At 40.8% G+C, this 25667-nt stretch overlaps 1 protein-coding gene across 1 annotated transcript; it reads left to right on the forward strand.

Annotated features, from left to right (window-relative positions):
• Nucleotides 1–91: 91 nt before the first annotated feature.
• Nucleotides 92–25181, forward strand: LOC117462734 (collagen alpha-5(IV) chain-like). Its single transcript, XM_034105030.1, has 52 exons — nt 92–320; nt 2106–2159; nt 2979–3068; nt 3145–3189; nt 3380–3424; nt 3552–3614; nt 3706–3759; nt 3894–3920; nt 5309–5377; nt 5548–5610; nt 5700–5735; nt 6181–6222; nt 6900–6977; nt 7115–7168; nt 7281–7346; nt 8401–8442; nt 8536–8589; nt 8684–8725; nt 9182–9266; nt 9464–9499; nt 9627–9803; nt 10178–10267; nt 10505–10588; nt 10757–10824; nt 10896–11078; nt 11240–11411; nt 11525–11605; nt 11698–11805; nt 12191–12285; nt 12998–13148; nt 13305–13418; nt 13735–13899; nt 14198–14284; nt 14480–14620; nt 14841–14939; nt 15034–15132; nt 15481–15620; nt 15755–15881; nt 15982–16062; nt 16242–16340; nt 16537–16584; nt 16765–16947; nt 17159–17289; nt 17480–17552; nt 17838–17912; nt 18202–18327; nt 21851–21946; nt 22807–23016; nt 23109–23286; nt 23703–23817; nt 23914–24086; nt 24344–25181. Exons 1-52 carry the CDS (start codon nt 255–257, stop codon nt 24453–24455), a joined length of 4992 nt encoding a protein of 1663 aa, XP_033960921.1. The 5' UTR covers nt 92–254; the 3' UTR covers nt 24456–25181.
• Nucleotides 25182–25667: the final 486 nt, after the last annotated feature.

Consider the following 25667-nt stretch of genomic DNA (forward strand, 5'->3'; position numbering starts at 1 on the left):
TTTGGGGTTCACCCGCATCGGAAAGCACGGGCCACCTCCCTCTACAGGGTCAAGTTAAACAGTTTATCTGGGCTGTCTTGTCTATCAAGTACCTTTAATCCAGACGAAGAACCTTAATACAACTGAAGCCATGACCTAACATCACCCATAGAATATCAGTGCATGGGAGTATTTTTGAGCGTCTTCCTCAGTTACTACTCGTCACATCTGAGGTGTCAGTGGGTACTGTTTTTTGCTGGGGCAAGAAAAGAGCCATGGCTAGGCCACTGTTTCCTCTGATCCTGTGTGCTGTGTTGCTGATGGACACTGGGGCCAACAATGTAAGATGTTTTATTTTCCTTACTGAAATAACATGGATCTGATTTTATAAATCTAACAGAACAGACTCCTATCTGCACTTTTATTGAAATGCATTTCAGTTATCCTTCTGTAATTCTGTCAGGATCATACTGTTGCTTTTTATGTCTTAAATAATATACTGCAGAGAATGTGTTAGTTGCTAAGCTATAATGGTTGATGGGTGAAAAGTATCATAGCTTTTATCATGGCTGTTACAATGTTTTTAGGCAATACATCTGTAACATTTAAGTTAAATAACGTATCTCCTGTTTAAGCTTTACCTCACAACATTGCACTCAGTCACTGTTTATGGGAAACCTGCATTACTCTGTGACAGAACGCTCCTTGTCTGTCTCCTGATGTGTAGAATGTCATTCACTTTGATATACAACGTTGTCGTCTGTTTGTAACTGTACTACGCTCAGCTTTAAACATCTTGAATCTTGAAGAGATGCACGTTTTTTGGCAGTTCTGTTTTCACATTTCCTTCATTGTATACAGTATTCTCTTCACTGGGCTATGTTGGTGGGCGTCTTTATGGACGGTCACTGAAAGGGGACAAGATATGGAAGAAGGAAAAATAAGCAAAACAGACCTCCAGCACTAAACTGAAAGCTTACAAAGAAAAGACAAATTACAAATGAGTAAACATAGTTCTTCCTGTTAAAAAAAGATTTGTACATTACTAAATAGAAAACCAAATGAATAGTACAATTCAGAATTCTTACGGCTGTGATCACAAAGGATGAGAAAATCCACTTGTTATGCTGTTATTGCCCAGCCACTGCTATAGCCTAGGCAAAACACATCTCCCAACGTATGAAGAAAAGATAACAATTTCAAATGTTGATATCCTTAAATATAATAACATTTTCACAAGGGAATTGAGTTTTTAACAATATGAGACTTGTGTGGTACAACAGAAATGTTCCCCACGTTTTTGTCAAGGAGCAGTGCACTGTATTTAATGTCTGAACATCAACAGTTTGGTATTTATTTATTTTTATTTTATTGCATCTGAAATGACTTCACCTGATAATAATTCATTATATCAGTACCTTATTACCTATAACTGACCCTATTATTTAGTCTAGAGACAACCCAGTCCTTACATCAGTTGTTAGCGTAGCTCCACCCTCTTTTTCTGTTAGCTTCCATGAACCCTTTTCTATGCTGATGAGCAGTAATGATCACAGCCTTGAAGTTAAAGGCCACTGTGTGAAACAAAGACATTGTTGTAAGACCTAAACAATTGGAAGTTATGAAGCTTGTTTGAGCGAATTGCTTAAATGAATCCTCCACAAATGCAGTAAACTATTTTGAATGTAACAAATTCTTGATGAGTTGCAAGTGATGGATCAGCAGCACACAGCCTTTAGAGGTTGTATGCCCAGTGGTTTCCAAGCTGTGGAATTGACCCTTCTAGTGACATTAATATGGCCGTGGTTAAAGAAATAAAGCTAAAATATCTAATTCAACATTTAAAAAACAACAATGCTTGTATGCTAGCAAGGCTGTCAAGACTCAGGTGAAAGGACTATTATTGTAGTCCATCTTCAATTTGACTTGCGTTACCACTTTCTGCAATGTGGTTAGTGTGAGATGGAAAGGATATTGGTTAAGTGCGGAAGCATGGTTTGCTTTATACGTGTGTCAAAAGTATTTGAAAACAACTTGTTTCTATATCAAAATATAATTCAATTATATAAATATTGTTTTCCATGTACGCAAAATGCATATCGAACAATTTTACAATTTCTTTCTAGTGTGTGTGCAATGGAAAATCGAGATGCCACTGTGCAGGAGTGAAAGGCAGCAGGGTGAGTGGATCATGTATTATTGTCTGTTCAAAACACTCATCATCCTCGCACACCACGCTTTACAATCACAAGCAATACACTTTAGGTGCAGTTGTCCAGTTCTACACTTGTCATATCACTGTTGAAAAAGCATAAATATCTTCTTTTTAAGTGTCTCAACATCCTTTTTTGTTATTTTGGCCCTTTTCAAGAGCAAGCAGCTGCTCCTTATAAATCCACCTGCAGTGAGCTCCAAGAAAAGAGAGCAGGACACACTCACCCCTTTCAATCTTAAACAGTTCAGTCTAGGCAACGGTCGGCAACAAACCATGTGACTGTAATGACTGCTTAGTCGAAATTCATGATGAATCCATGAATAAAGAAAAAATGATGTGTTATATTTACTCCAGTTGTTTCGGTAAAACTAACAATTTTAGGAGAAGTCGAATATTTTCATTTTACATTTGCTTATCATTAGTCTTAGTGTCAAAGGCATCAGTCCTGAAGTTACTGATAGGTCTTTAATACAGTGCCTAACACTTGACAACATTTCAACTGTTTTATTAAGCTTTCCTGATGTTGTTACAGGTTTGTTATCAGTAGTAATATTTGAAAACATAGGCATTTATAAAATATATGTGTGCATTTAAGTTCAATCTTGCACTTTGAATGAGCCTTTGCTGACATGCACTTGTAATATGTATACTGTTTGTTTTATTATTATTTGTTTACTGCCCTCTTGTCCTTTTTTTACCTGTCTCTCTCTCTCTCTTCTCTCTCACACACACACACACACACACACACACACACACACACACACACACTCACACACACTCACAGGGAGACAAAGGTTTTCTAGGACTTCTAGGTCCTCCGGCGTCTGCAGGTCGTCCAGGACCAGATGGTCATCCTGGGCCTTCAGGCCCAAAGGTAGATGCAATACCTTGTTTTGTACTTATACTGCATTTTACCAGATCAATGAGATTGATTATGCTGTCTTTGACAGGGAAACCATGGGAACAATGGTCTTGTAGGGCCCAAAGGCGATACGGTAACATAACTGGGTTATTTTTGTGGTATTTGTTGTGTGTTTTTCAGTGTGTGAATATTTAGTTTAAAAATACGTTTTAAATTACATGTATACATATGTGTACATGCAACCATTTTGGTAGACCAGGTATCAACTCAGTAGCACTAGTGTCTTTTAAACCTTTTTACTGTTTTTGTTACCTTCATCACAGGGACCCGAAGGAAAAGAAGGATTTGCTGGGTCTCATGGTTTACCTGTGAGTTATTTTACTCTATTACACATCAGTGTCTCTCTTTTCATCGTCTGATTTATGTATTGTGTACAAGTGCATGTTCCTGTCTAAAAATGACTGATAGATAACTTCAGCTGATATTCTCTTACAGGGTATCCCAGGTTTACAAGGGCCTCCTGGCCCCTCAGGGGCTCCAGGCTGCAATGGAACAGATGTAAGAAAATGTTAACAATGTTAAGCATATTAACAGTGGCATGGCATCAAACTTGAAGTAGTCTTACTTTGAACCCATTGCAAACTTTCAGGGGGACGACGGACTTCCTGGTGTACCCGGGGCAAATGGCTTTGATGGAAATCCAGTAAGTTAGTTATGTTGCAAATACAGTGTTTTAATGTGTTATACTTATCAACTTCAGTCTTTTATTTTGTAGTGCTGTCCACCAGGGAGTGTTTACTGTTTATAGTTTGTTTCAGCTTTGTCTTTACTTTACAGGGTACACCTGGTCTGCATGGACCTAAGGTAATAAAATGGATGCTGCGCCACTCACGGTCAGTTGTTTAGTACTTTTGATCCTGGGAAGGGGGAAACTGCAGAATTGCTCAGCACTTACAGCCTTTAAAGACGTTTATTATCAGGATCCTGCCTCCTCAATCTGCCAGAGCTCATATGTACCTAGTCCATTTGAGACTAATACATATTTCCAATAGTTCTGTTTCTTCTATTAAGTCCATCGTTTAGCCAAAAAAAACGAGTTCTCAGATCTGAACACTCGTTTGTATTCAAAAGATTGCTAGAATTGAATTAGAGTATAGATATTGGACCTGGTAGCCTACATAATAAAGTTTTCTCGTGGAAATTAGTATGGGTTATAATCCTGATCATTTTCTGTCACAGTCTTTGCCCCAAGGTTTTGATCTGTAGACTCTAGTAACTTTTGAGTATAAGTGGACTGAGTTGTATCACAACATGCTAGCAATGGATCCGCAGCTGACAACTTGCCATGATACTGTTCTTCCAGTAGAAGTGCCACTGCTGTGGTATACCATGGGAGAAGGACATGTGCTTTATATCACTTCTGATCCGTGAAAAATAAAGAATGTACAAGACATCTCCCAAACCAAAACACATATTATACAAGTGCAAAAACCACTCCATACTGTATGTGCATACTAATGAAACTACAATACCCTGGTTTATCATAGGGTCACCTAAGGGTAATTTCCTGTGATATTGTTGTTATCCAAGGGGTAAAAGACAACAGTAAGGAGACGGAACACAAGTATTCTCTGGTATGCTCTGGTCTGTACAACATGTTGGTCAATGTAGGTTGATTTAAATCTGCTTTTTGTGGATTGACTTGACCAGACTGAGATTACCATACTAGTACTGCTGCTTACGATGTTGCTATTCCCTCATACCAACACTGTCTTACTGTGCAGACACATATTTCAAACTGCTGCAGTGCCTGAACATTTCTGTGTTGTTTCACTTTAATGTCATCAATGTCCAGGCTGGTAAAAAAGTATCACCCATTTGTCCCCTTTTTCTTCAACTAGGTGCCAACCGCAAGTATGGTTGTCATGTGTAACTCTGTTTTATGAGCACAAGTTGCTGAATTGGAAAATGAGAATTGCGTTTTATGCAACGGTTTTAAAGAGGCAATGGTTTTAAAGAGGCAACCCCTCATTGTAATTCAGAGTGCATACATGCATGTCATGTGCACAGACACATAAAGATGACTGATGTAGCCTGCAGAGCCAAACTGCGATGAAATATGAAACTTTGAAATAATGTTACATATATTTCACATAGAATTGCTACATGAATGAAATTATTAGGTATTTTAACACAAAATGCAATAGTTTTCACAACTTCATGTTACATATTGTACTTCCTCTATTTTACAGGGTGAATCTTGGGGATCAGTGAACGCAACACCAGGTGCACCTGGGCTTCCTGGAAGGGATGGAGACTCGGTATCTATTTAGATTATGTTAATATTGATAGTATAATTCTGTCTGTACGATATTTTCCATTTCCATGAAAGTCATTATAATGAAAAAATATATATAAAAGTAATACTGTATTAGATTTGTTTGGCTTGTGTTTATTTATTAATATAAATGAAACATCCCTTAACTTTCAGGGAAGTCCAGGATACCCTGGAGATAATGGACAAAGAGGGGACCGTGGACCTTTGGGCTCTGTGGTGAGTAAAGTTTTGAGGGTTGCCTTGCAGAGAGTAAATATAGCACAAAAATGATTGTATGATGTTTGATACCTGTCTCTTGTGAACAGGGGTCTCCTGGTCGTGATGGGGCTCCAGGATCTAAGGTAATTGTATTAAACATGGATCAATACTTTGGACATGTCTGTACGTGTGAACGATTGTGAGAAGTATCTGTGTGTAAAGCTGGCACAGAGGAAAACCACAGCTGCAGGGTTTTTGTTTTGGTCTGCTTCTTATCATAGTTAACTGTACACACTCCCTGGGAAAAGCGGGAACAACTGATATAATGTACACTACTGTTTGGCCACAGTGCTTGTTGTAAGGTATTCCTGTTTACAAGTGTCCTGTGAAACTCTTTTCAGACAGTGAAAATAGTAATGATAGGATGTAGTGTATTAGAGGAGCTGGCAGCAATGAACACAACATGACTGGAGAGAACCTGACCACAACTTAATTGGATAAAATTGCAAAATAAAGATATTTCTGAAAGAATACTGGTAGAACAACTTCTTTATACAAACAAATGATGACTGTGTTACCATCCTACAGGGTCAAGAAGGCATAGGGGGTTCAGGACCTCGAGGAACAAAGGTAATTATTTGTGATGCCTTTGCTCTGGTGACAGCTTTGTTTTTAGTTTCTCTTAAAGGTCCCCTATTATACTGTTTTTCATCAATATATTATAGGTCCCAGATATATACAAAACATGTCTCTGAAGTGTTTGGCTCCAAATACCAAACAGATCATTGCAGCATCCCATAATCCCCTCTGTTTCAGCCCTGTTTCAAAAGTGTTGATTCGGTGTCTTTTACTTTAGATGAAAATAAGGAGCCACTCCCCACGCCCCTCTGAGAGAGATTTGGTTAAAAAGAACACAATGGTGCTCTAGGAGGAGATTCAGGTGATAAGGGGGGGGGGTTACCTTGGTTGCTGATTGGCTAATGGTTACACAAGCCAAAAAATTGTTATGACATCATAAAGTGGCCAAAATCTGATCAGCTCATTTTCAGACAGGTTTTTATATAAATGGATCAGGACAAAAAGTGGGGAAATATTTGTTCCTGAAACTTTCAGAATCTCTTTACACAGAGGGGACACATGTTTCTGTATAAAAGACATGAACATTTTTATTTTCGATAATAGGTGACCTTTAATGTCTGTTGGCATGTCTATGGAGTATATGCATAAAAAGCGTCAGCCAAATACAAAATGATGTTTGTATTTTGTCTTATTTAACCGTGAAGATAATCTCAATGTGTTTGATGTAGGGGAGACGAGGACCAAAAGGCCCACCGGGCCCGCCGGGTCGGATCAAGGTTTTTCTCACAGAGACTCAGATGTTGAAGGTACAGTAATAGACTGAGTCAAATCACTGTAGCAATAATATATTCCAAAGAGTATGGTTTCATTTGAACATGTTGGAAAGATAAAACATTTTCATTGCGATTAAAGAACCTTAACCTGAGACCTATGTCTCATTCAGGGTGAGAAAGGAGACGGGGGAGATGTAGGAGAAAAGGGCTGCAAGGGTGTGCCAGTAAGTATATTCTTCACACATTTCTAATTGAATTCCCCTGCTGAACGTTCTGCCTTGTTAGTGTTTTTCATTTATCCCTCTGATCCATGTCTTTATTTCAATCTGTTCTCAGGGAGACCCTAGTAATGGTTATAACACCAAAGGAGAAAAGGGAGACCAAGGACAGCCGGGTCCAGAAGTAAGATACTACCTACGACCTCTTCCACTCATCCTCACCTCCAAGCCTTCCTTACATATATATGAAATAAAGTGATACTGTTACACCATATATTTTTCCCGGCAAACAGAGATGTCACCTCTTCACATTGCATTGATGGGCCAGCAGTTACACTTTGAGAATAGCTTAAGAATAAGGATGAACAGCAGAGGGCAGTAATAAGGATGAACAGCAGAGGGCAGTAATGCAGCATTTCAATTAATGTGATTTGCCACATTGCTGCAAAAAGGCCCTTATTGATTGTCCCTCTGTAGTGACTACTTTTTTTTCTTATCTTAGTGTCTGCACATTTTCACTATTCAATGTGTGTCATTGTTTCTTGCTTTCATGCAGCAATTCCCTCACTAAGAGACAAATAAAGATGGACCTTATCATCAATGTGTATACAAAATGTTGCATAATTCAGTTCCTAAAAAATGGCTTCAGCCCAAGATATAGTGTTTAGTGTTAATGTACTACCTCCTGTGACTGCCTCAAGGCCCATCTTTCTACTTTGAAACAGGGGAAAGGGTTCTCTTCAGGTGTTGGGACAAAACCTCACGCTTTCACGAGGACGGTCGAGCTTTGCTATGCCTTGTGTTTTTGTTTGTAGAACATCTACGTCTTTAGCTGAACAATAAGACCTCTTGCTCCTGATATTTCTTAGGATTCCATGCAGCCACCCAATGTGACTGAGAATTTCAAATCTGAGCCTGACCTAGAATTGTGTGTGTCATGTGGACAGCATGTTAAATGGTTTCATGGTTACATGGTTTTCATTTTGTTTCATTTACTTGTCGCCTGCATCTGAATGGTGTCACTGCTTTTATAGGGAGCCGCTTAACCCTCCATATGTAATGAAAGAGGTGCCTCCCCTTAAATCCCAGCTGTTGATTGCTTTAATGCTTACTGTGCCAATAAATATTACATTTTCAATAATTCAATTCATTAACACATGCATGAGGTCCTTCATAAACAATGTAATGTTTAGAAAGACCTGCCAATTGCTCACTGTCTTCCTCTGTTGTCCTTACAGGGAAAGACAGGGAAGGACGGTGAACCAGGACAAACACATGTGGTACCGCTCTACTTTACTAAGATTATGGATGTATGTACAGGTATTGTGTCTTCTTGTGTTTGTGGCTTTTGAATACAATATAGTTTTCTTTAGGGAAGGCCTGGACCCAGAGGGGATCTGGGAAATCCAGGGACAGCAGGAGGGATGGTCAGTGATTTCTTATAAGCAAAATTATAACTCAAGACTTTTGTGGGGTTTGGTATGTTTTGTACTTAATCCTTTGATTGACTGTACTATTTAGGGTGGAAAGGGAGATAGGGGTCCCCCTGGCCAACCTGGACATGTGAGTATATCCTTTTCATTTTCTACTGTGTACTCCTGAACTTTGTGGTTTTTTCAATCCAGTTTCCAAGGCAATTTTCAATTCTATACGAAATTATTATTGCATAAATGCGTTGCCGTGATTAGCCTGTGTTGTACCTCAAAATAACAAAGTTAAGGCAACTCTCAAGATATTGCCTGAATTTCTTTTTAGATACTGATCAACTTTTTAATGTTGGTAACACATTTTGTTTAATGTATAAATTGCTGAAGCTCTGACTGCAGCAACAATGCAGATGACATGCTACTGTAGCTAGCTGACATGATGAAAGTGATTGAGAGAGGGGGTCGCAGAGGTGTGGTCTAAAAAGGAGCCTACTATAATCACTGACAATGTCAGAGAAGACAAACCACCTGTGATCTTTTTCTTGCTGTTTCATTTTGATTTCTCTACATGTCCCCTATGATTATATTTAAGGTATTTGCGCCTGTGACTGAGCCACTCAAAGGATACCTCGGAGATCCTGGTTTCCAAGGCTCTCCTGGGACACCTGGGCGTCCAGGTAAACGAAAATAATAACCCTAACCCTAAGAAACAAAAAGAGATGAACAACAAATAGATCCGGTGGCCCTAAGTCATTGTCTGCCTTGATTGACAAATGATATTTCTGTAGATGTGGTAGTTATGACTTTATAGACTAATGTTTGCTTTCAGTAGACATGCCTCTAGAGGAATAACACGTTACTTTTCTTTTCTCAGGTGTTGAAGGGTTTCCTGGACCTGATGGTCCTCCAGGTGTGTAGTGAAGAGGCTTTTCTCATCCTTTGTATCTCTCTATCTCCCAATCAGGGAATACATATGTGTATTACTTTAAGTGTGCCTGAATATATTACTTACAGTTTTCTCTATAAACATTACACAGGCCATTCATCTGGGATATCTGTGCCAGGCCCACATGGTCCTAATGGCTTTCTGGGCCACAAAGGGGACCCTGGGGAGCCTGGGGATATTTATCCTAGACTTTCAGGTATAGATGGGGATGATGGTGATCCGGGGCCTCCCGGGGATCCGGGCCCACGCGGACCGCCTGAAGACAGAAGTATGTGTAAATTCCTTTCTTGTAAAAAGACATATTTTCAAGGCTCACTTGCTTTCTTCTGTTTTCTGTGATGTAAAGATAAAATGGCCGCAGTTCTATTGCACAAATGCATGCGACTGTAACTTGATGTGATGGAAAAGAGTGACAGGTGCGTGTTTAACAATTGAGCCAGCAGTTATCAGAAACAACATGGTAAAAGGATGTTCAAGATTGGATTACATTTCAAAGTGCTTCAGTTACAGTATGCTATAGGCATACAAGATGATAATCTGTATTACTAACAAAAATACACCAATAATAATGCATTTTGACATAAATGTAGCACTTTTACCATAATAAATTGACTGATGGACTTGTGTTGGTGTTGATTGCAGCTTACAGGATTACCAACGCTCCCCCAGGAATGAAAGGGGTGCTGGGTAGACCTGGACATATGGGACATGATGGGACATATGGAATGAAAGGTGGGAAATTAATTGTCCTTCATTGACTATGTTCCTAATTGGTTTGACACCTCTTCAAGTCACTAATACTGGTAAACTATTGCATGCAGTTACTGAATAACATAGCACCTTATGCATCTCTGTAAGGGACTGGGGGGAGTATGAAGAGAAAATGTAAGGAAAACATAATATTGTATAACATAATTGGGACTCATTATATTGCTGCTCAAAACATTCCAATGTTTTTTCTTTGTTCAGGAATAAAGGGCGAGCCGTGTTATGCCTGTCTTGTATCAGATTTACCAGGACCACCGGGTCCCCGGGGCCTACCTGGCATCCCTGGTAAATAAATTCACTGCAGGAAAACACAGAATCTACCTAATCTGTCCTTCTTCAACTTTGGAGTGCATTTTTTAGTAAAAGTTTTGGAAATACTACAGTGTAGATAAGATGAACAGAGTATGAATGTTTGAAACTGAAATAGACATTCTTTATACGTCTGTGGCTCAGGATATAACCAAGGACCAGGTGCTAAAGGTGATCCAGGTTTCACAGGGCCTGATGGCTTAGGAGTACAAGTAAGAATGCATGTCTTAAAACAAATCATTATTTTGTACAAACATTTGTGAACAATAATTCTCCTCTGAAGGGTCCTATAGGTCGAATGGGATTTCCAGGCCCTCAAGGACAAAAAGGAGACTCATATTCCTACAACACTCCTGGGATAAAGGGAGAGAAAGGAGACCTGGGACACCCTGGCAGAACAGGTGCACTCCCTGGTTTTCCTGGACAACCAGGACGAAAAGGCGAGCAAGGTCCCCCAGGGGATTCGGTGAGAAGGTTTTGTCAGGTTTCAATTAAACATGCCATTTGTTTTGCCATTTTGTCATGTTAATGTTAATGTTTCAACCTTCTGAATTCATAGCAAAGGCCCATGCAATATAATTTATGGTTTAAGTAATTGTTGTAATAAGTTCTCCGTCTTCTCTCCAGTATCCCTTCCATGGTGCAGAGGGAGAACGTGGTTACCAGGGTCCACCAGGTTCTTTAGGTATACCAGGACCGGTTGGCTATGCTGGGTCAGTGGGATACGGGCCTCCTGGACCTCCAGGAGGTCCGGGAGATGCTGGTGTAACTGGCCTGCCAGGACACGCTGGATCTCCAGGTAAAGAGACACCTATAAACAATATATCAGACATTTATACATGAACACAAGTAAATACACAGAAAGACTGAAAGCCATTGGGTGTCCTTTCTTTACTTATTTCTTCATTGGAGGCCAGAAAGGCGAATCCACACATATCCACACCATAGGACCTCCTGGACTTAAAGGTTTGCCTGGTTCACCCGGAATCCTAGGTAAGTATTTATTATTGGATGAATGATATGGTGTTTACATTGCCACACAATAGAGGATGGAAGCATTTCCATACTCACTAACTAACATCCAGGTAACCACGGAGCGCCAGGTAGCCCAGGACTAACAGGTTTTCAAGGACAGAAAGGAGAGAACAGTGAGGTGTTGTTTCCTGGAAGGCCAGGGATCCAAGGACAGAAAGGTAATCTATGTGCTGTTGAGCACACGCAGAAAAGCCGCATAGATAACACAATTTCTGGAAGTTAACACCTTCTTAAGCAAATGGGGAGCAGCTAAAAGTATAGTTAACTTGGCCATTCGTGTGTGTGTGTGTGTGTGTGTGTGTGTGTGTGTGTGTGTGTGTGTGTGTGTGTGTGTGTGTGTGTGTGTGTGTGTGTGTGTGTGTGTGTGTGTGTGTGTGTGTGTGTGTGTGTGTGTGTGTGTGTGTGTGTGTGTGTGTGTGTGTGTGTGTGTGGTGTGTGTGTGTGGTGTGTGTGTGTGTGTGTGTGTGTGTGTGTGTGTGTGTGTGTGTGTGTGTGTGTGTGTGTGTGTGTGTGTGTGTGTGTGTGTGTGTGTGTTTTGTGCAGGTGACATGGGGCAGCCAGGTATCGCTGGTGTTACAACTGTTGGTGATTTCGGTCGGCCAGGTTCACCAGGCCCTCCTGGTCATGCAGGACTGAAGGTCAGAGAAACAGACTAAATCTGACATTAATATAATTATATAGTTAACAATTACATATAGTATATTAGTACTTTATTGGTCATTAAATAAAGCAAATTAAAGGGTCAAACTAAAGGTCACCAGTTAAAATACAGAAGGGTTTACACTTACAGATGAAATAAAAAATAGGAAATAAAAAATATGTTTCCAAGCTTCCCTGCAGTTGTACCGTCTAAATGTTATATTATTTCTGTTAAGATCTTGGATTAGACAGCAAGAGATCAATGTACATTATGGTACAGAGGCTTTTTGCTGAGAGTATGATGAGAAGATTGACATCATGTGACCCAATAGCACATATGTGAAAACCAGTTTGCTCTCGGTAGACCAGTAGAAAAGTGACATTTTATTGTTTGGATTTGTTTTAGTAGTGCAGAATAAAGTTATCGCTTACGTTGCAAGTTAATACTTTTCCAAGACATTCAAATGCTCGTTTTATTGGGTTTTTGAATAGATTTTGTTTTCTTTGATCGACTTTTTTTGCCCAAACTTCTGTCGCAATATAATAAAAGTACCCCCTTGAAAGGAATCGAATTGGATGAAGACTGTTAAGGACTCTCTAGCAGGAACAGCTGTTATAAACATTTCAGAGCACAAGAACTATACCACACTGAAAGCACATTGAAATGTTTAAGTATAAATAAATAATATTCTGTATGTGTGTGATCATCAGGGTGATGGTGGCCCTGGATACGCTGGCCTCCTAGGACCACCAGGGCTTCCAGGGGAAGAAGGAGCTCAAGGGCCTGGGGGAGATCCTGGGATCCCTGGTTTATTTGGGAACCCTGGGCCAAATGGCAATCCTGGTTTCATAGGAGAAAAAGGTAAGCATAAATCAATTATAAAACTGTATCCCACAGGCAGACAGAAATCCATAATGAGAAAATAATGCATGTTTCAAACACGTTTTCATGCATTGCATACATATTCATACAAACACATGTTCATCTATAAACTGCTTTAATCTATGTTGCATACAGGAAGTAAAGGTAATGTCGGGCCCCTAGGACCTCCGGGTTATCAAGGTTCATGTAAAGGTGATTTATCTGGACCAAAGGGACTTCAAGGACCAGGCGGTTATCCAGGAAATCCAGGTCAGTGTGTATTGAAGTCATGTGTACTTAACTGTCAACTCCAGACGATGAATACAGTAATTGAACGACAACAAAATGCCAAAAGAGGGTTGAAAAATAATTCAACAATGTCCAACAAGTGTAGACAGCTTCTTCCTGTAGGGTTAAGAATACATTAAAATGTAAGAAATAACAATATTAATAACATTTATTAATTTGACTAATAATAAAATAAAGAAATACAAAATAGATTTTCACCATTCCCTTAACCACATTCAGTGTTTCCCTCTGCTCCCCAACTACACTTTCTCCTGTCTCTCTGTCTCCCCTCTCCCAGGACCTAATGGTCTGCCGGAGGAGAAAGGGAACCGAGGAGTGCCGGGGTTTGGTCCTACTGGGGCCCCTGGTGAGCCTGGTTTAATTGGGACAACCGTGCAAGGTCTAAGTGGGCTTCCTGGACTAAAAGGGATCATGGGACAACATGGCCCCCCCGGTCAACCAGGTACAGCATTGTTTGTCTGACAGACACGTATTTAAAGGTGTTTTATTCTAGATAGATTGGGAGTGGGTCATTTCAACTTTAAAAAAGTTTAAAAAATAAATTTGCTTAAGTAAAAGTATTTATTATGCAAAAAATGAAGCTTGAATTGTTATGGTTAATATATCACAAAATGTCTCTTAGATGTATACAGAGTAGCATAAAAGCGAAATACTCAGGTAAAGTACTATTATGTCAAAATAATACTCTAGTAAAGGACTTGAGAACATAGAGCTTGTTTTCATGAGTTCCACTCCTCTAGGAATAAGAGGAGACCCTGGACCAGATGGGTTACCAGGATATGGACCAGAGGGGCTCCCTGGAACTATCGGATCACCAGGCCAAATAGGTGCGCACACACACAAACACACACACACACACACACACACACACACGCTCAAACACGCACAAATCTGTACACTACACATGTTTTCCAAAAAGATTCATTTAAAAAGTCTTGCATCAGTTTTTAAACAATGGTTGATGATTTATGGCAGTTTTATAATGAATAACATTATGATGGAGTTAATGCCTCTATTGACAGGTGCCCCTGGCCGACATGGGGCAAGAGGTCTCCCAGGTCCACCAGGCATTAACGGAGACCCAGGTCCTGGAGGACTTCCAGGCCCTTCATCACTACAACTAAAGGAAGCTTTTGGGCCCCCAGGGGACTCTGGCAGTCACGGTAAGCTTCACATTCAATCTTTCTCATTAATTTGTCATTTCATGATGCTTACAGGTGTTTCACAAAACACAACTGAAATGTGTTGAGGGATCTTTCTTTTACATAACTTTTAGGTTTTTATATCAAAGGACACTCTTGCATGTGAAGCGGTAAATGCAGTCTTTGCAAGTTAAGCCTATGTAACGGTTGTACATTTTTAACTCCACCTGTACTTTTTCAGGTCACCCCGGTCTCTCTGGTGTCCATGGAGATCCTGGAAGTATTGGACCAAAAGGGCATAGAGGGATCGGTGGAGCACCAGGGCGTCCCGGACAAAAAGGTTTGTTATTCTCATCTCTACCAATACAATAGCCATTGTTGTTGGCCCCTAGATCTACCATTTTTGAAACTGCATTTCTGCCATCGTTGTCCAGGTCTGCCAGGTGAACCAGGTGTTGATGGACTCGTGCTCTCAGCAGGTAGTCGAGGGCCTTCTGGATCTCCCGGAGACCCAGGAGTCATAGGGCCTCCAGGTAAGATATAAACTTTGATTTAATGTCATACACGCTGATTGCCTTCCTACGAATTCACATATATAACCTCCCTAAAGTACAGTAATACTACTAAATAGCTCTATAACTACAAATTCAGGATAAAATCACATTTTGATATTTAATAACCATTAAAGGGGTTTTGAAATAAAGTAATTCTCTAAAATAAAGACCTAAAGCGACCTTGAAGTTATGAAAGGCGCTATATAAATTCAAGTTATTATTATTAAAATAATCTGTACTGTCAATTGCATTGTGCTGTACGTGTAGATATCACGGTCTTTTTTAATATATCTTACCTTAAATAATTGTTTGGTTTAACCCTCGCAGGCCCAAAGGGAATCAAAGGAGATCTAGGAATCCCTGCAGGGCCAGGTCCAGATGGTGTACCAGGTTCACCCGGTAACAAAGGAGTTAATGGAGAGCCAAATTACTATGGATATGGACTACCTGGAACAGTAGGACAAAAGGTACTGATGACTGATCTAAACTTTTTTTGTAACTGATGCGGCAGAGCAGGGTCCAATCTACTAAAATACTAAAATGTTTGTAGTTTTGAGGCAATAATGACGATTCCTCTCTGTTTTCTGTTCATCTTGTCCAGGGCGAAGCAGGATCAACTGACCCTTATCTGATAAAGGGTCAGAAAGGAGAACCTGGTTCTTTTGGACCTTTAGGTTTACCAGGAAACCGTGGAGCCAAAGGAAACCTAGGGCCTGTTGGACAAAATGGTTACTACCACTGTTCACGAAGATAAGGCAGATTATGATTGTTGTATGTTTTGCTCACACTAAGTTAACCTCCCTCTTGTCCCAAACCCTGCTATCCCAGGTTCACCAGGCTTTCAAGGGCCTGAGGGGTCAGATGGACCTCCACAATTCAAAGGAGGGTTAGGACCCAATGGGCCAGCAGGTAATGTCCTTTAACGACAACTTATTTTTGCTAATAAAGGAAAACTTTCAGTATATGTTAGTTAATTAACTATCAACAAACTTCACAGTACTCACTTTTGAAAGGCGACGAAGTTGAATCTGTATTATGATTTTACTGCTCTATTATGTTTGCAGTTTGACCGCATCTGTTTTTCTCAGGTGACCCAGGCCCACCGGGAGTCGGTGGTTCTCTAGGTCCAAAAGGCAATCAGGGCCGCGACGGCATACCTGGACCAGCAGGGCAGAAAGGAGACACGAGTAAGAGGAATTCTCCATATACAGATCAGTAGGGCTTTCTGATCATGTATATGACAAAACTATAAGGATTACAGTTTATATTTTCTTTATGTCCATACCCCTGGCCAGTGGAAAAGTGTCTATTTCATAGCTATTGGTACTTTCAAAGCCATCGCTGCAGCCAAACTTAACCTGTTTTTCAATCTTGTTTTTGTAGATATATTAGGAGGGACACCTGGTAGGCTTGGTGACACAGGTCAACAAGGTGAGTTTCAGGTAAACTACATCATTCTTTTTAAGAGTTCAACAAACTTGTGTCACAATCATTTACTTAAAAAAAACTTGTATTTTCCCCAGATGAGAATTATTATCAACCTGTCTTTAACATTTGATTATTAGCACTCTTGAGAAATGAGTGCCAAACATTTATATTTCTGCACTGTAGGTCCCCCCGGGAGCCCTGGTCCCCCCGGCCTGTCTCTTCCAGGGGGTCCTGGAACAATAGGAGAAAGAGGATTTCGAGGTTCACCTGGAGCCTCTGGCCTGAAAGGATTACCAGGAAAAGAAGGGGTTTGTGTTTCTGGGTCAAAAGGAGACCGTGGCCATCCAGGCAATCCTGGTAGCCCAGGTGAGGCTATACAGCTGGAGGTTAAAGGGTCACACATACCCTTGGGGGAAAGTGGGATATATCCTGATAGCTATATTTTGCTAAATGTACAAACATAGTACTTTTGAAAGTGTTACACATATTTATAATTATTTTATTTGCCTGGTTCTCAGTTGTAACAAATGCATTTTGTTATACTAAAATAACTATCTCCTTCTTCCTGTTAATGTAGGCTATCGTGGCTTACCTGGTGATGCAGGTCAAGCAGTGCCAGGGTTTAAAGGAGACAGAGGGGACCCAGGTTTCACAGGAGGCCCGGGCTATAATGGCCCCAGAGGAGATCCAGGCCCTCACGGTCCGACTGTAAGTGAGCCGTATATCTATGTGTTCTTTGCAGACTAAATACTGAACAAATGCCTGTCAGATAAGTAATTAAATGCTATGTCCAGTGTTCTGTTTTTCTTCATATTTGTTTTTGAATGAGCATCATTGGTAGTTACATCACAACTGAAGCTGAATCTTTGACCTTTCATTGTTTAATCTTCCTTCTCAGGGTCCAAAAGGCAGACCTGGAGGCCCGGGTCCAAGAGGGGATTCTGGTCCTCCTGGAAACTATGGAAACCCAGGTAATCTATCATATCCATTTTAGCCTAGAGATTTTGTATTTTCTTTCAATTCTCTGCCAGACAATAGCATATCTGTCTCCATAGAAGAGTTATAATCCACTATTGATTTATGTGCCCACAACTGGGATGAAATATAAATTGTCCAGAGAAAAAAGTGGACAGAGTAAAATAAGATTTATTAGGATTCATTTAACTTTTTGTCTGTGATATCCAAGATTGGAATTTCCACGAAAGGGTAAGATGACAAGATAAATCTTAAATCTATTTATGACCTCTGTGTTTCAGGTGGAAAGGGAGACTCTGGATACATCCCAGGCCCTCCTGGTCAATCCGGGGTGAAAGGCTTTCCTGGACGACCTGGTACGACAAAAGTTTGACTACTGTTAAAAATAACCAGGAATAATACTGATCCCTATTAATATCTTCTAGACTTTTCTACAACATATATGACTCACAGCAGAGTTGAAATATTCCAGTGAGCCTTCTTAGATACTAGTCTAATACTTGAATACTAGTCTAACACTTGAATATCGTCAATGTTAGCATTCTGCTGCCATTAACTATTTCCAGCAAATATGTCAGCCATGTCCCACAGGTATAATGTATTTTTTTAAATAGCTTTCCAAATGCTTCTTCTCTGTCACTACAGGCAACAAAGGTGAACCTGCAGTGGTACGGGTGAAGTATGAATCAGGACTTTCTGGCCTACCTGGTCCCCATGGCAATCGAGGATCCCCAGGGAGCACAGGGCCTTCAGGACCAACAGGCCGACCAGGTACACAATAGAGGTTTCTCAATACTCAAATTTCCCCTCCTCGACTCCTATCCTCGACTCCTATCCTCGAGACTTGGTGCCGCCCACAGGAGATGCGAGCGGAGGACTGAGGAGGGGGACCGAGGAGAGGAGGGGAAGCAGCAGGCGGTTAGAGAAATGAGAACTCCTCTCCTCTGAGCGGTCATTTTAAAGAGACGTCCATCAATGATGACAGGAGCAGCCCTCTGTCTGATGGACAGATGTGTTCATGACGACTTATATATTTACTTTTAATTCATTGACAGTGCGGTATAATGAGACAATAACAGGCTACAGATGCAGACATATACACACACACATATATTTATATAAATATATACAATTTCAGAATCAAACAAGTATGAGAGCACTCTCATAATGTAACACAATCAGAGACTGGATATATCCCCCCCTCTCTCTGGTCGCTGAAATGGGGAATTGAAATTACGGGCCAAAAGTTGTATAAAAGTAAGCATAGGACACCAAACCAACTGAGACCCGTCTGTCCGCCACATCTACACACTGTACAACACACACACCTAGCTCCTAAAGCATAATCAGGCTACAGCCGTTGTGTATTTTATTATGTGAAGCACTAAATGGTCTTAGAAAAATATCGACTTTGTTTGTAGATATAGAACTACAGCATGCAAATACAGAGAGTAATGTAGGCCTGTTATACTGAGTGATATATATTATACACACTGCTCTGCTTTCTGCACGGACCTCACAGCTGTTCTCACTGTAAACATCGCGTCGCGATGAAAGCAGTTAATAAAATAATATCCAGGGGATGCATGCAGAGCTGTCATTGGCTGAGATAAGTCCGGCCATGCGTAACGCCTCCACCGTTCCCGGAAATGCATCCGCGGAGGAGCCGTGGAGGACCCGGGCCCTTTCTCATTTAATCAAATCCCCCTCCTCGACTCCTCGACTCCTCGACTCCTCGACTCCTCGACTCCTCGACTCCTCGACTCCTCGACTCCTCGACTCCTCGACTCCTCGACTCCTCGACTCCTCGGTACTCCGGTAGTGACCTGGAAATGAATTTCAGCGCGCCATGTTGAAGGACATCTAATTTCTCTAAATGCACTTCGAGGACCGAGGATCGAGCGTCGAGAAGGCTCTCTGGAGGAGCTATAACCGAGGATACACTGATGGGTCCTCCACGGTCCTCCACGGCTCCTTCGTGGATGCATTTCCGGGAACAGAGATGTTTCAAAGAGGCGTGACGCACGGCCGGACTTATCTCAGCCAATGACAGCTCTGCATGTTTACAGTGAGAACAGCTGTGAGGTCCGTGCAGAAAGCAGAGCTGTGTGTATAATATATAACACTCAGTATAAGAGGCCTACTCTTTGTATTTGCTTTAGTTTAGTATATCTACAAAGAGTCGATATTTTTCTAAAACCATTTAGTGCTTCACATAATAAAATACACAACGGCTGTAGCCTGTTTTAGGAACTGTGTGTGTGTGGTGTCGGTGTGTGTGGTACAGTGTGTGCGTAGATGCAGCGGACAGACAGGTCTCAGTTGGTTTGGTGTCCTCTGCTTACTTTTAATACTTGTAAATAAAACTTTTGGCCCGTAATTTATTTTCCTCATTGTAGCGACCAGAGAGGGGAGATGGGAGGGGGGGGGGGGGTATATCCAGTCTCTGATAGTGTTACGTTATTATGAGAGTGCTCTGTTTGATTCTGAAATTGTATATATTTATATATACACATATGTATGTGTGTGTGTGTATGTGTGTGTGTGTGTGTGTGTGTGTGTGTGTGTGTGTGTGTGTGTGTGTGTGTGTGTGTGTGTGTGTGTGTGTGTGTGTGTGTGTGTGTGTGTGTGTGTGTGTGTGTGTGTGTGTGTGTGTGTGTGTGTGTGTGTGTGTGTGTGTGTTTGTGTGTGTGTGTGTGTGTGTGTGTGTGTGTGTGTGTGTGTGTGTGTGTGTGTGTGTGTGTGTGTGTGTGTGTGTGTGTGTGTGTGTGTGTGTGTGTGTGTGTGTGTGTGTGTGTGTGTGTGTGTGTGTGTGTGTGTGTGTGTGTGTGTGTGTGTGTGTGTGTGTGTCCGCATCTGTAGCCTGTTATTGTCTCATTATACCGCACTGTGAATGAATTAAAAGTAAATATATAAGTCGTCATGAACACATCTGTCCATCAGACAGAGGGCTGCTGTGCCTCCTGTCTTAATGGACGTCTATTTAAAATAACCGCTCAGAGGAGAGGAGTTCTCATTTCTCTAACCGCCTGCTGCTTCCCCTCCTCTCTCCTCGGTTCCCCTCCTCGGCTCCTCCGCTCGCATCTCCTGTGGGCGGGACTAAGTATCGAGGATAGGAGTCGAGGAGGGGAGTCGAGGAGGGGAGTTAGAGAAATGAGAAAGGGCCCCGGCCATCAGTGGCCGTTTCTCAATCTCGAGGATGCTGGCTTGGTAGTCGCGTACTTCCAAGTCACTTCCTTCAGAAACGAAGCAAGTATGCTTCCAAGCCACAGCTTCGGAAAACGAAGAAGAATGGAACAGGCTAACAAGTGTGCCACTCTCTCTAACGGTTTCAACATAAACTGTACCGAAAATAAATACCTCACGATGTCTATCTAATTATGAACTTGCTTTACTTTCATGGAACACATTTTTGGTGATAACAAACAAATGTAACAAAGTAACATATTTACCAACACATGTTCTACGCCACTACATACTTACATTTAAATGTATGCTGCGTCGGTTCAGCCATTCTCCGCAAGGTTTTTTGAAATTGGTCCGTGCGCAAAGCATTGTGGGGATTTTAAGGACGCGAAGTCTACCCATGTGCAGCCTCGAAATTTTCCCCAAACCAAGGACGCGGCCTCGGTGGAATTCCAAGTATGCTAGAGATTGCAACAGTCCTTCGGCGGCACTCGATGACGTAGCATCCTTGAAATATTGGCTTGGAAGCCAGTATCCTCGCGATTGTGAAACGGCCAGTGTCTCCTCGGTTAGAGCTCCTCCAGAGATCCTCCTCGATGCTCGGTCCTCGAAGTGCATTTAGAGAAATGAAATGTCCTTCAAAATGGCGCCCTGAAATTCATTTCCGGGTCACTACCGGAGGACCGAGGAGTCGAGGAGGGGAAATTTGAGTATTGAGAAACCTCTATTGTAACCTTAGCTGCTTCTATGTATTGATTTTAAGATTTGGTACTTTGCCAAGGATAATGCACCATGTTTCCCCCCAGTTTAATACCATGATATTTCCTATGCATTAAATCAAGGTAGACATTGTTCAATACTAGCTTTATTTTATATATTTGCTACATATATTATTTTATTGTCTTGTGTATGCTTACTGATAAAGTCATGAATGGTTTATGTTTCTAGAACATCTTACAGAAAAAGTGTCCAAAACAAAAAAACTAATAGATTGAAACTCAAACGTCACATGTATAGAATATTTATTTCATGCTTGTTAAAACTATATATTCAGCTCTTTTTTTCCCCTTTTTTGTACCCCACGTGACTCTGAATCCTTCCGTTCCAGGTCAGCAGGGCGTCAAAGGACAGCGTGGACCCAGCCCAGGCGGCCAGCCCGGATTTACTGGCCACAAAGGGGACAGAGGAAGCTCAGGACTTCCAGGTGTGTGTGTGTGTGTGTGTGTGCGTGCGTGCGTGCGTGCGTGTGTGTGTATGTGTGTTAAAAAAGAGTGTACAGCCGCTGCATTTTCCTCCAGTCGGATGTGATATAAAAACAAAGCGATTATTGTTGTTGTTGTAAACTCACGTGGATTAAATTTAGTGCATTCGTTTCAACTCGCGAACATATGATACATTAAATGATCGTGAGGATGATCGTTTGTTTGAGCCTGGATTCATTTCCTGATCTAAAAACATAGCGATGGTTTTGTACTTACGCCAACGTGAATTAAACATTATTTTGTTAAATAAAAACATGGTGATGTTTAGTAAATTATTACATGTCTCTTATTTAGCACAGAATATGATCCTATCCGTGACATATGGATCTTAACAAATATCCGCTATATCAGATACCTGTAGATCAGCTGTTTATTTCACATGAGTTCCAGTGTGGCAGCTTTTCACGGCTCCCTCTGGTGGATCCATGATCCATTGCAGCTGGTTTCATTATAATTAAATGTATTTATCAAGGGGGCGTTTCAAGTCCTGCGGGGGGCTTTTCCTTTTCAGCAGGGGCCCACCCCGTGCCGATCACGGACCCGTACGGGTAGGCGTCTGAAATGAAGCGCTACATCTGTATGTGTGTTTACACCAGATGATATGTTATGATTAAAAATAGGCATTCTCTGCATGGTGATCAATATGAATTCCATGTTAAAAAATACTGTTTTGTCCAACAGTGAGAATAAGCAGTGAAGCAGATTGTAGTACACCACTCTAGCCAAACAAAACCACTCGCATGATGTCAGTTAAAAACACAGTTGTTATTTTTTGGTATTAATAATGGGTTTTTCTCTGCAGGTCAAGAGGGCAGACCTGGTTTCCCAGGCAACAAGGGTCCTCAAGGGCTGCCAGGCGTAGGGGGTCCAAGTTATTTTGACAGTTTTCTGATTGCCAAACACAGCCAGAACACCAGCATCCCGGACTGCCCTTATGGCACTACCTTCATCTACTCTGGTTACTCTTTCCTCTTCATCAACGGAAATGAGAGAGCTCATGGTCAGGACCTTGGTAAGAGCATGGAGAACTTTATTAATATAAATCATTTGCAGCAGTAATTAAATATGTGTCTGAGTTAGTCATTGTCTGACTCCGTCTCTCAGGCACCACAGGAAGCTGTCTACCTCGTTTCTCCACCATGCCCTTCCTGTTCTGTGACACCGAATCAACTTGCCGCTATGCTTCTCGTAACGACTACTCCTACTGGCTGTCCACTGACGCTGCTTTGCCCGCCAACATGGTTTCCATCACAGGGGATAGACTGGCCTCCTATATCAGCAGGTGGCACAGGAGCATATTCACAGACTCTTCTAATACTGTTTATTCTCTTACAAATACATAAAACAATGAGAACAATAAACTAATAAAACAACACAAAGAACAAAAATAATAAAATAAATAAACAAATGGTAAGTATTGGCATTACCTTTTAATATTACTATCACATGCAAACTTGATCATAATATCTACATATAATAACAATGCCAGCTGCAGCATTGTTAGCTATTTTATATAGTATTCATGTGGGGTCCAAATATTGTCAGAAATACCTCCTGTCTATTGTTCCATTACTGTGTCTTACAAAATTGCAAATACAACATCTTGTCGATTTTCTGCTAAATGGAATATTCATTTTTTTATAAATCACTTGATAACACTTGTTTTAATATCAATGTTTGTATGCATGTGTGTTTTAGGTGCTCAGTGTGTGAAAGCACATCCAATGTCATAGCCGTCCACAGCCAGACAATTCTGATACCCGAATGTCCCAGAGACTGGGAGTCACTATGGACAGGATACTCATTTGTCATGGTAAAAGGGCATATTTTGTATTTTTAGTCCCTTGATTTTCTCATGTGTTTCCTTTCATTACATATGTCTTCATCATATTTCCTTCATCCATTCTAGCAAACGGGAGCAGGAGCAGATGGCTCCTCCCAGCCACTGGTTTCTCCTGGCTCGTGTCTGGAAAGTTTCCGCCAAGTTCCCTTCATAGAGTGTCACGGCAGGGGAACGTGTAACTACTACCCTGACTCCTATAGCTACTGGCTGGCCTCAATAAACCCAAACAGCATGTTCAGGTAAGCTTTTGGGGACGCATGCCATGGGGGATGCCTTTTTTATCTGCAGTTTAAATCACTAAACATGGTTGGGTGTGTTAAATGTACATAAACAGCTGCTAATTGTAGAGGAATTAATTAGCATTGTTTAGTTTGTTTTGCGTGTCCTATGATTACCACAATGCTGTTTCAGAATCAAAATCTTATCATACGTATTACCACTTTGAATCGAGCCATTATACAGCTGTAATGTGTTTGTGCTTTGCTCTCTCCTACAGTAAACCTGTTCTTCAAACAGTGAAGGGACCGTCTCTACAACGTGTCATCAGCCGTTGTCGAGTCTGTAGGAAACCATGGCAACCAACAGATGACAAACGTGGGGACAATTAACATTCGCTATCTTACTTTTCAAGTAACACCTCTGTTTATGATTCTGAATTAAACACCAATCTTAAGCAAATTTCAAATAATTTTTAAAGATGGGTGTTTTATCATCTCTAAGTAGTGTATATTAGAATTATTGTGTGTCATGATACCTTGTAGAAACTGTTTTTCCACCTGTTTATAATTATTCCTTTGATAAACATAAGAGCAGCTTGTAATAGCAGTGATTAAGTTATAACTTGTTGTTAATGTATTAGTAATACTAGTAGCAGAGCAGCACTAATTCATCTTTTATGTGTGTTTATTCTCACAGAAATATTCAGTTTACTCTAAATGCTTGTTTTGACTTCTCAGTGACATAATGAATAGTCACCATCTGCGTCCTAGACAAGCCTAGAATGACTGAGAAATGATTGACCTGTCTATACTGTACGTAAAACGTATGATGTCATCGGAGACGTGTGGCGCAGTTGATAGAACAGGTTCAAACCCCACTGCAGTCAGCATGTCGTTGTGTCCCTGGGCAAGACACTTACCCCAAATTGCTCCTGTGGGGATTGTCCACAGTATTGAGTATGTAAGTCGTATGTTGTAAATCGCTTTGGAAATGTTGCGTTGTCTTGTTTTCAAACCCACATATTGAGTCATTTGTGGCCTAACTCTAAAAGCATTTCTTTGATTTGTTTAGCAAGTGAAATGGTGCATGGAAAAGATTAAACTTTATGACTCACACTGCCTGCAACTTTCTCCAATCCACTTCTAAATTAACTGTCGGGAGGCTGTCTGTGTGTCTTCGGGGATTTATTTATTTTACATTAAATCTTACGCATTTTAAATTGTCAATTGAAGTTGAAAATATATTGAAATAAAAATACAAAATAAACAAAATAATGATTATTTTAATGGGATGTTAATCCTCCTGTTTATTCAACATGGAGCCATTACTTTGAAACAGGCTGTTTGCAATAAGGCAGCTAATCTTCTGTCCAGAATAGCCAGCAAACATCTAATTTCTCTGCACTATTTACTCTAAAATGTATCAGCAGAGCAATAGGTCCCTTAGGAACAGTCATTCAATCTTACTCATCCATATCTGTCACTGGGATCAATACATCCAAACGCTCCATATAACGAGATGCAAAAAAGTACAACACCCTTTAATAACACTGGTTTTAAAATACTGTTGCTTTTTGGCAAGCAGATCTTCCAACGTATCGA

Source organism: Pseudochaenichthys georgianus, chromosome 17 (assembly GCF_902827115.2).
Source record: "Pseudochaenichthys georgianus chromosome 17, fPseGeo1.2, whole genome shotgun sequence".
Classification (NCBI taxonomy): domain Eukaryota; kingdom Metazoa; phylum Chordata; class Actinopteri; order Perciformes; family Channichthyidae; genus Pseudochaenichthys; species Pseudochaenichthys georgianus.

Bases quoted from the DNA above. Each gene is read 5' to 3' on its own strand.
- LOC117462734 (XM_034105030.1), top strand. From the start codon at position 255: ATGGCTAGGCCACTGTTTCCTCTGATCCTGTGTGCTGTGTTGCTGATG. The intron at 3,615-3,705 runs GTAAGAAAATGT...GCAAACTTTCAG, and splicing joins CAGGCTGCAATGGAACAGAT to GGGGACGACGGACTTCCTGG. The intron at 16,948-17,158 runs GTGAGGCTATAC...CTGTTAATGTAG, and splicing joins AGGCAATCCTGGTAGCCCAG to GCTATCGTGGCTTACCTGGT.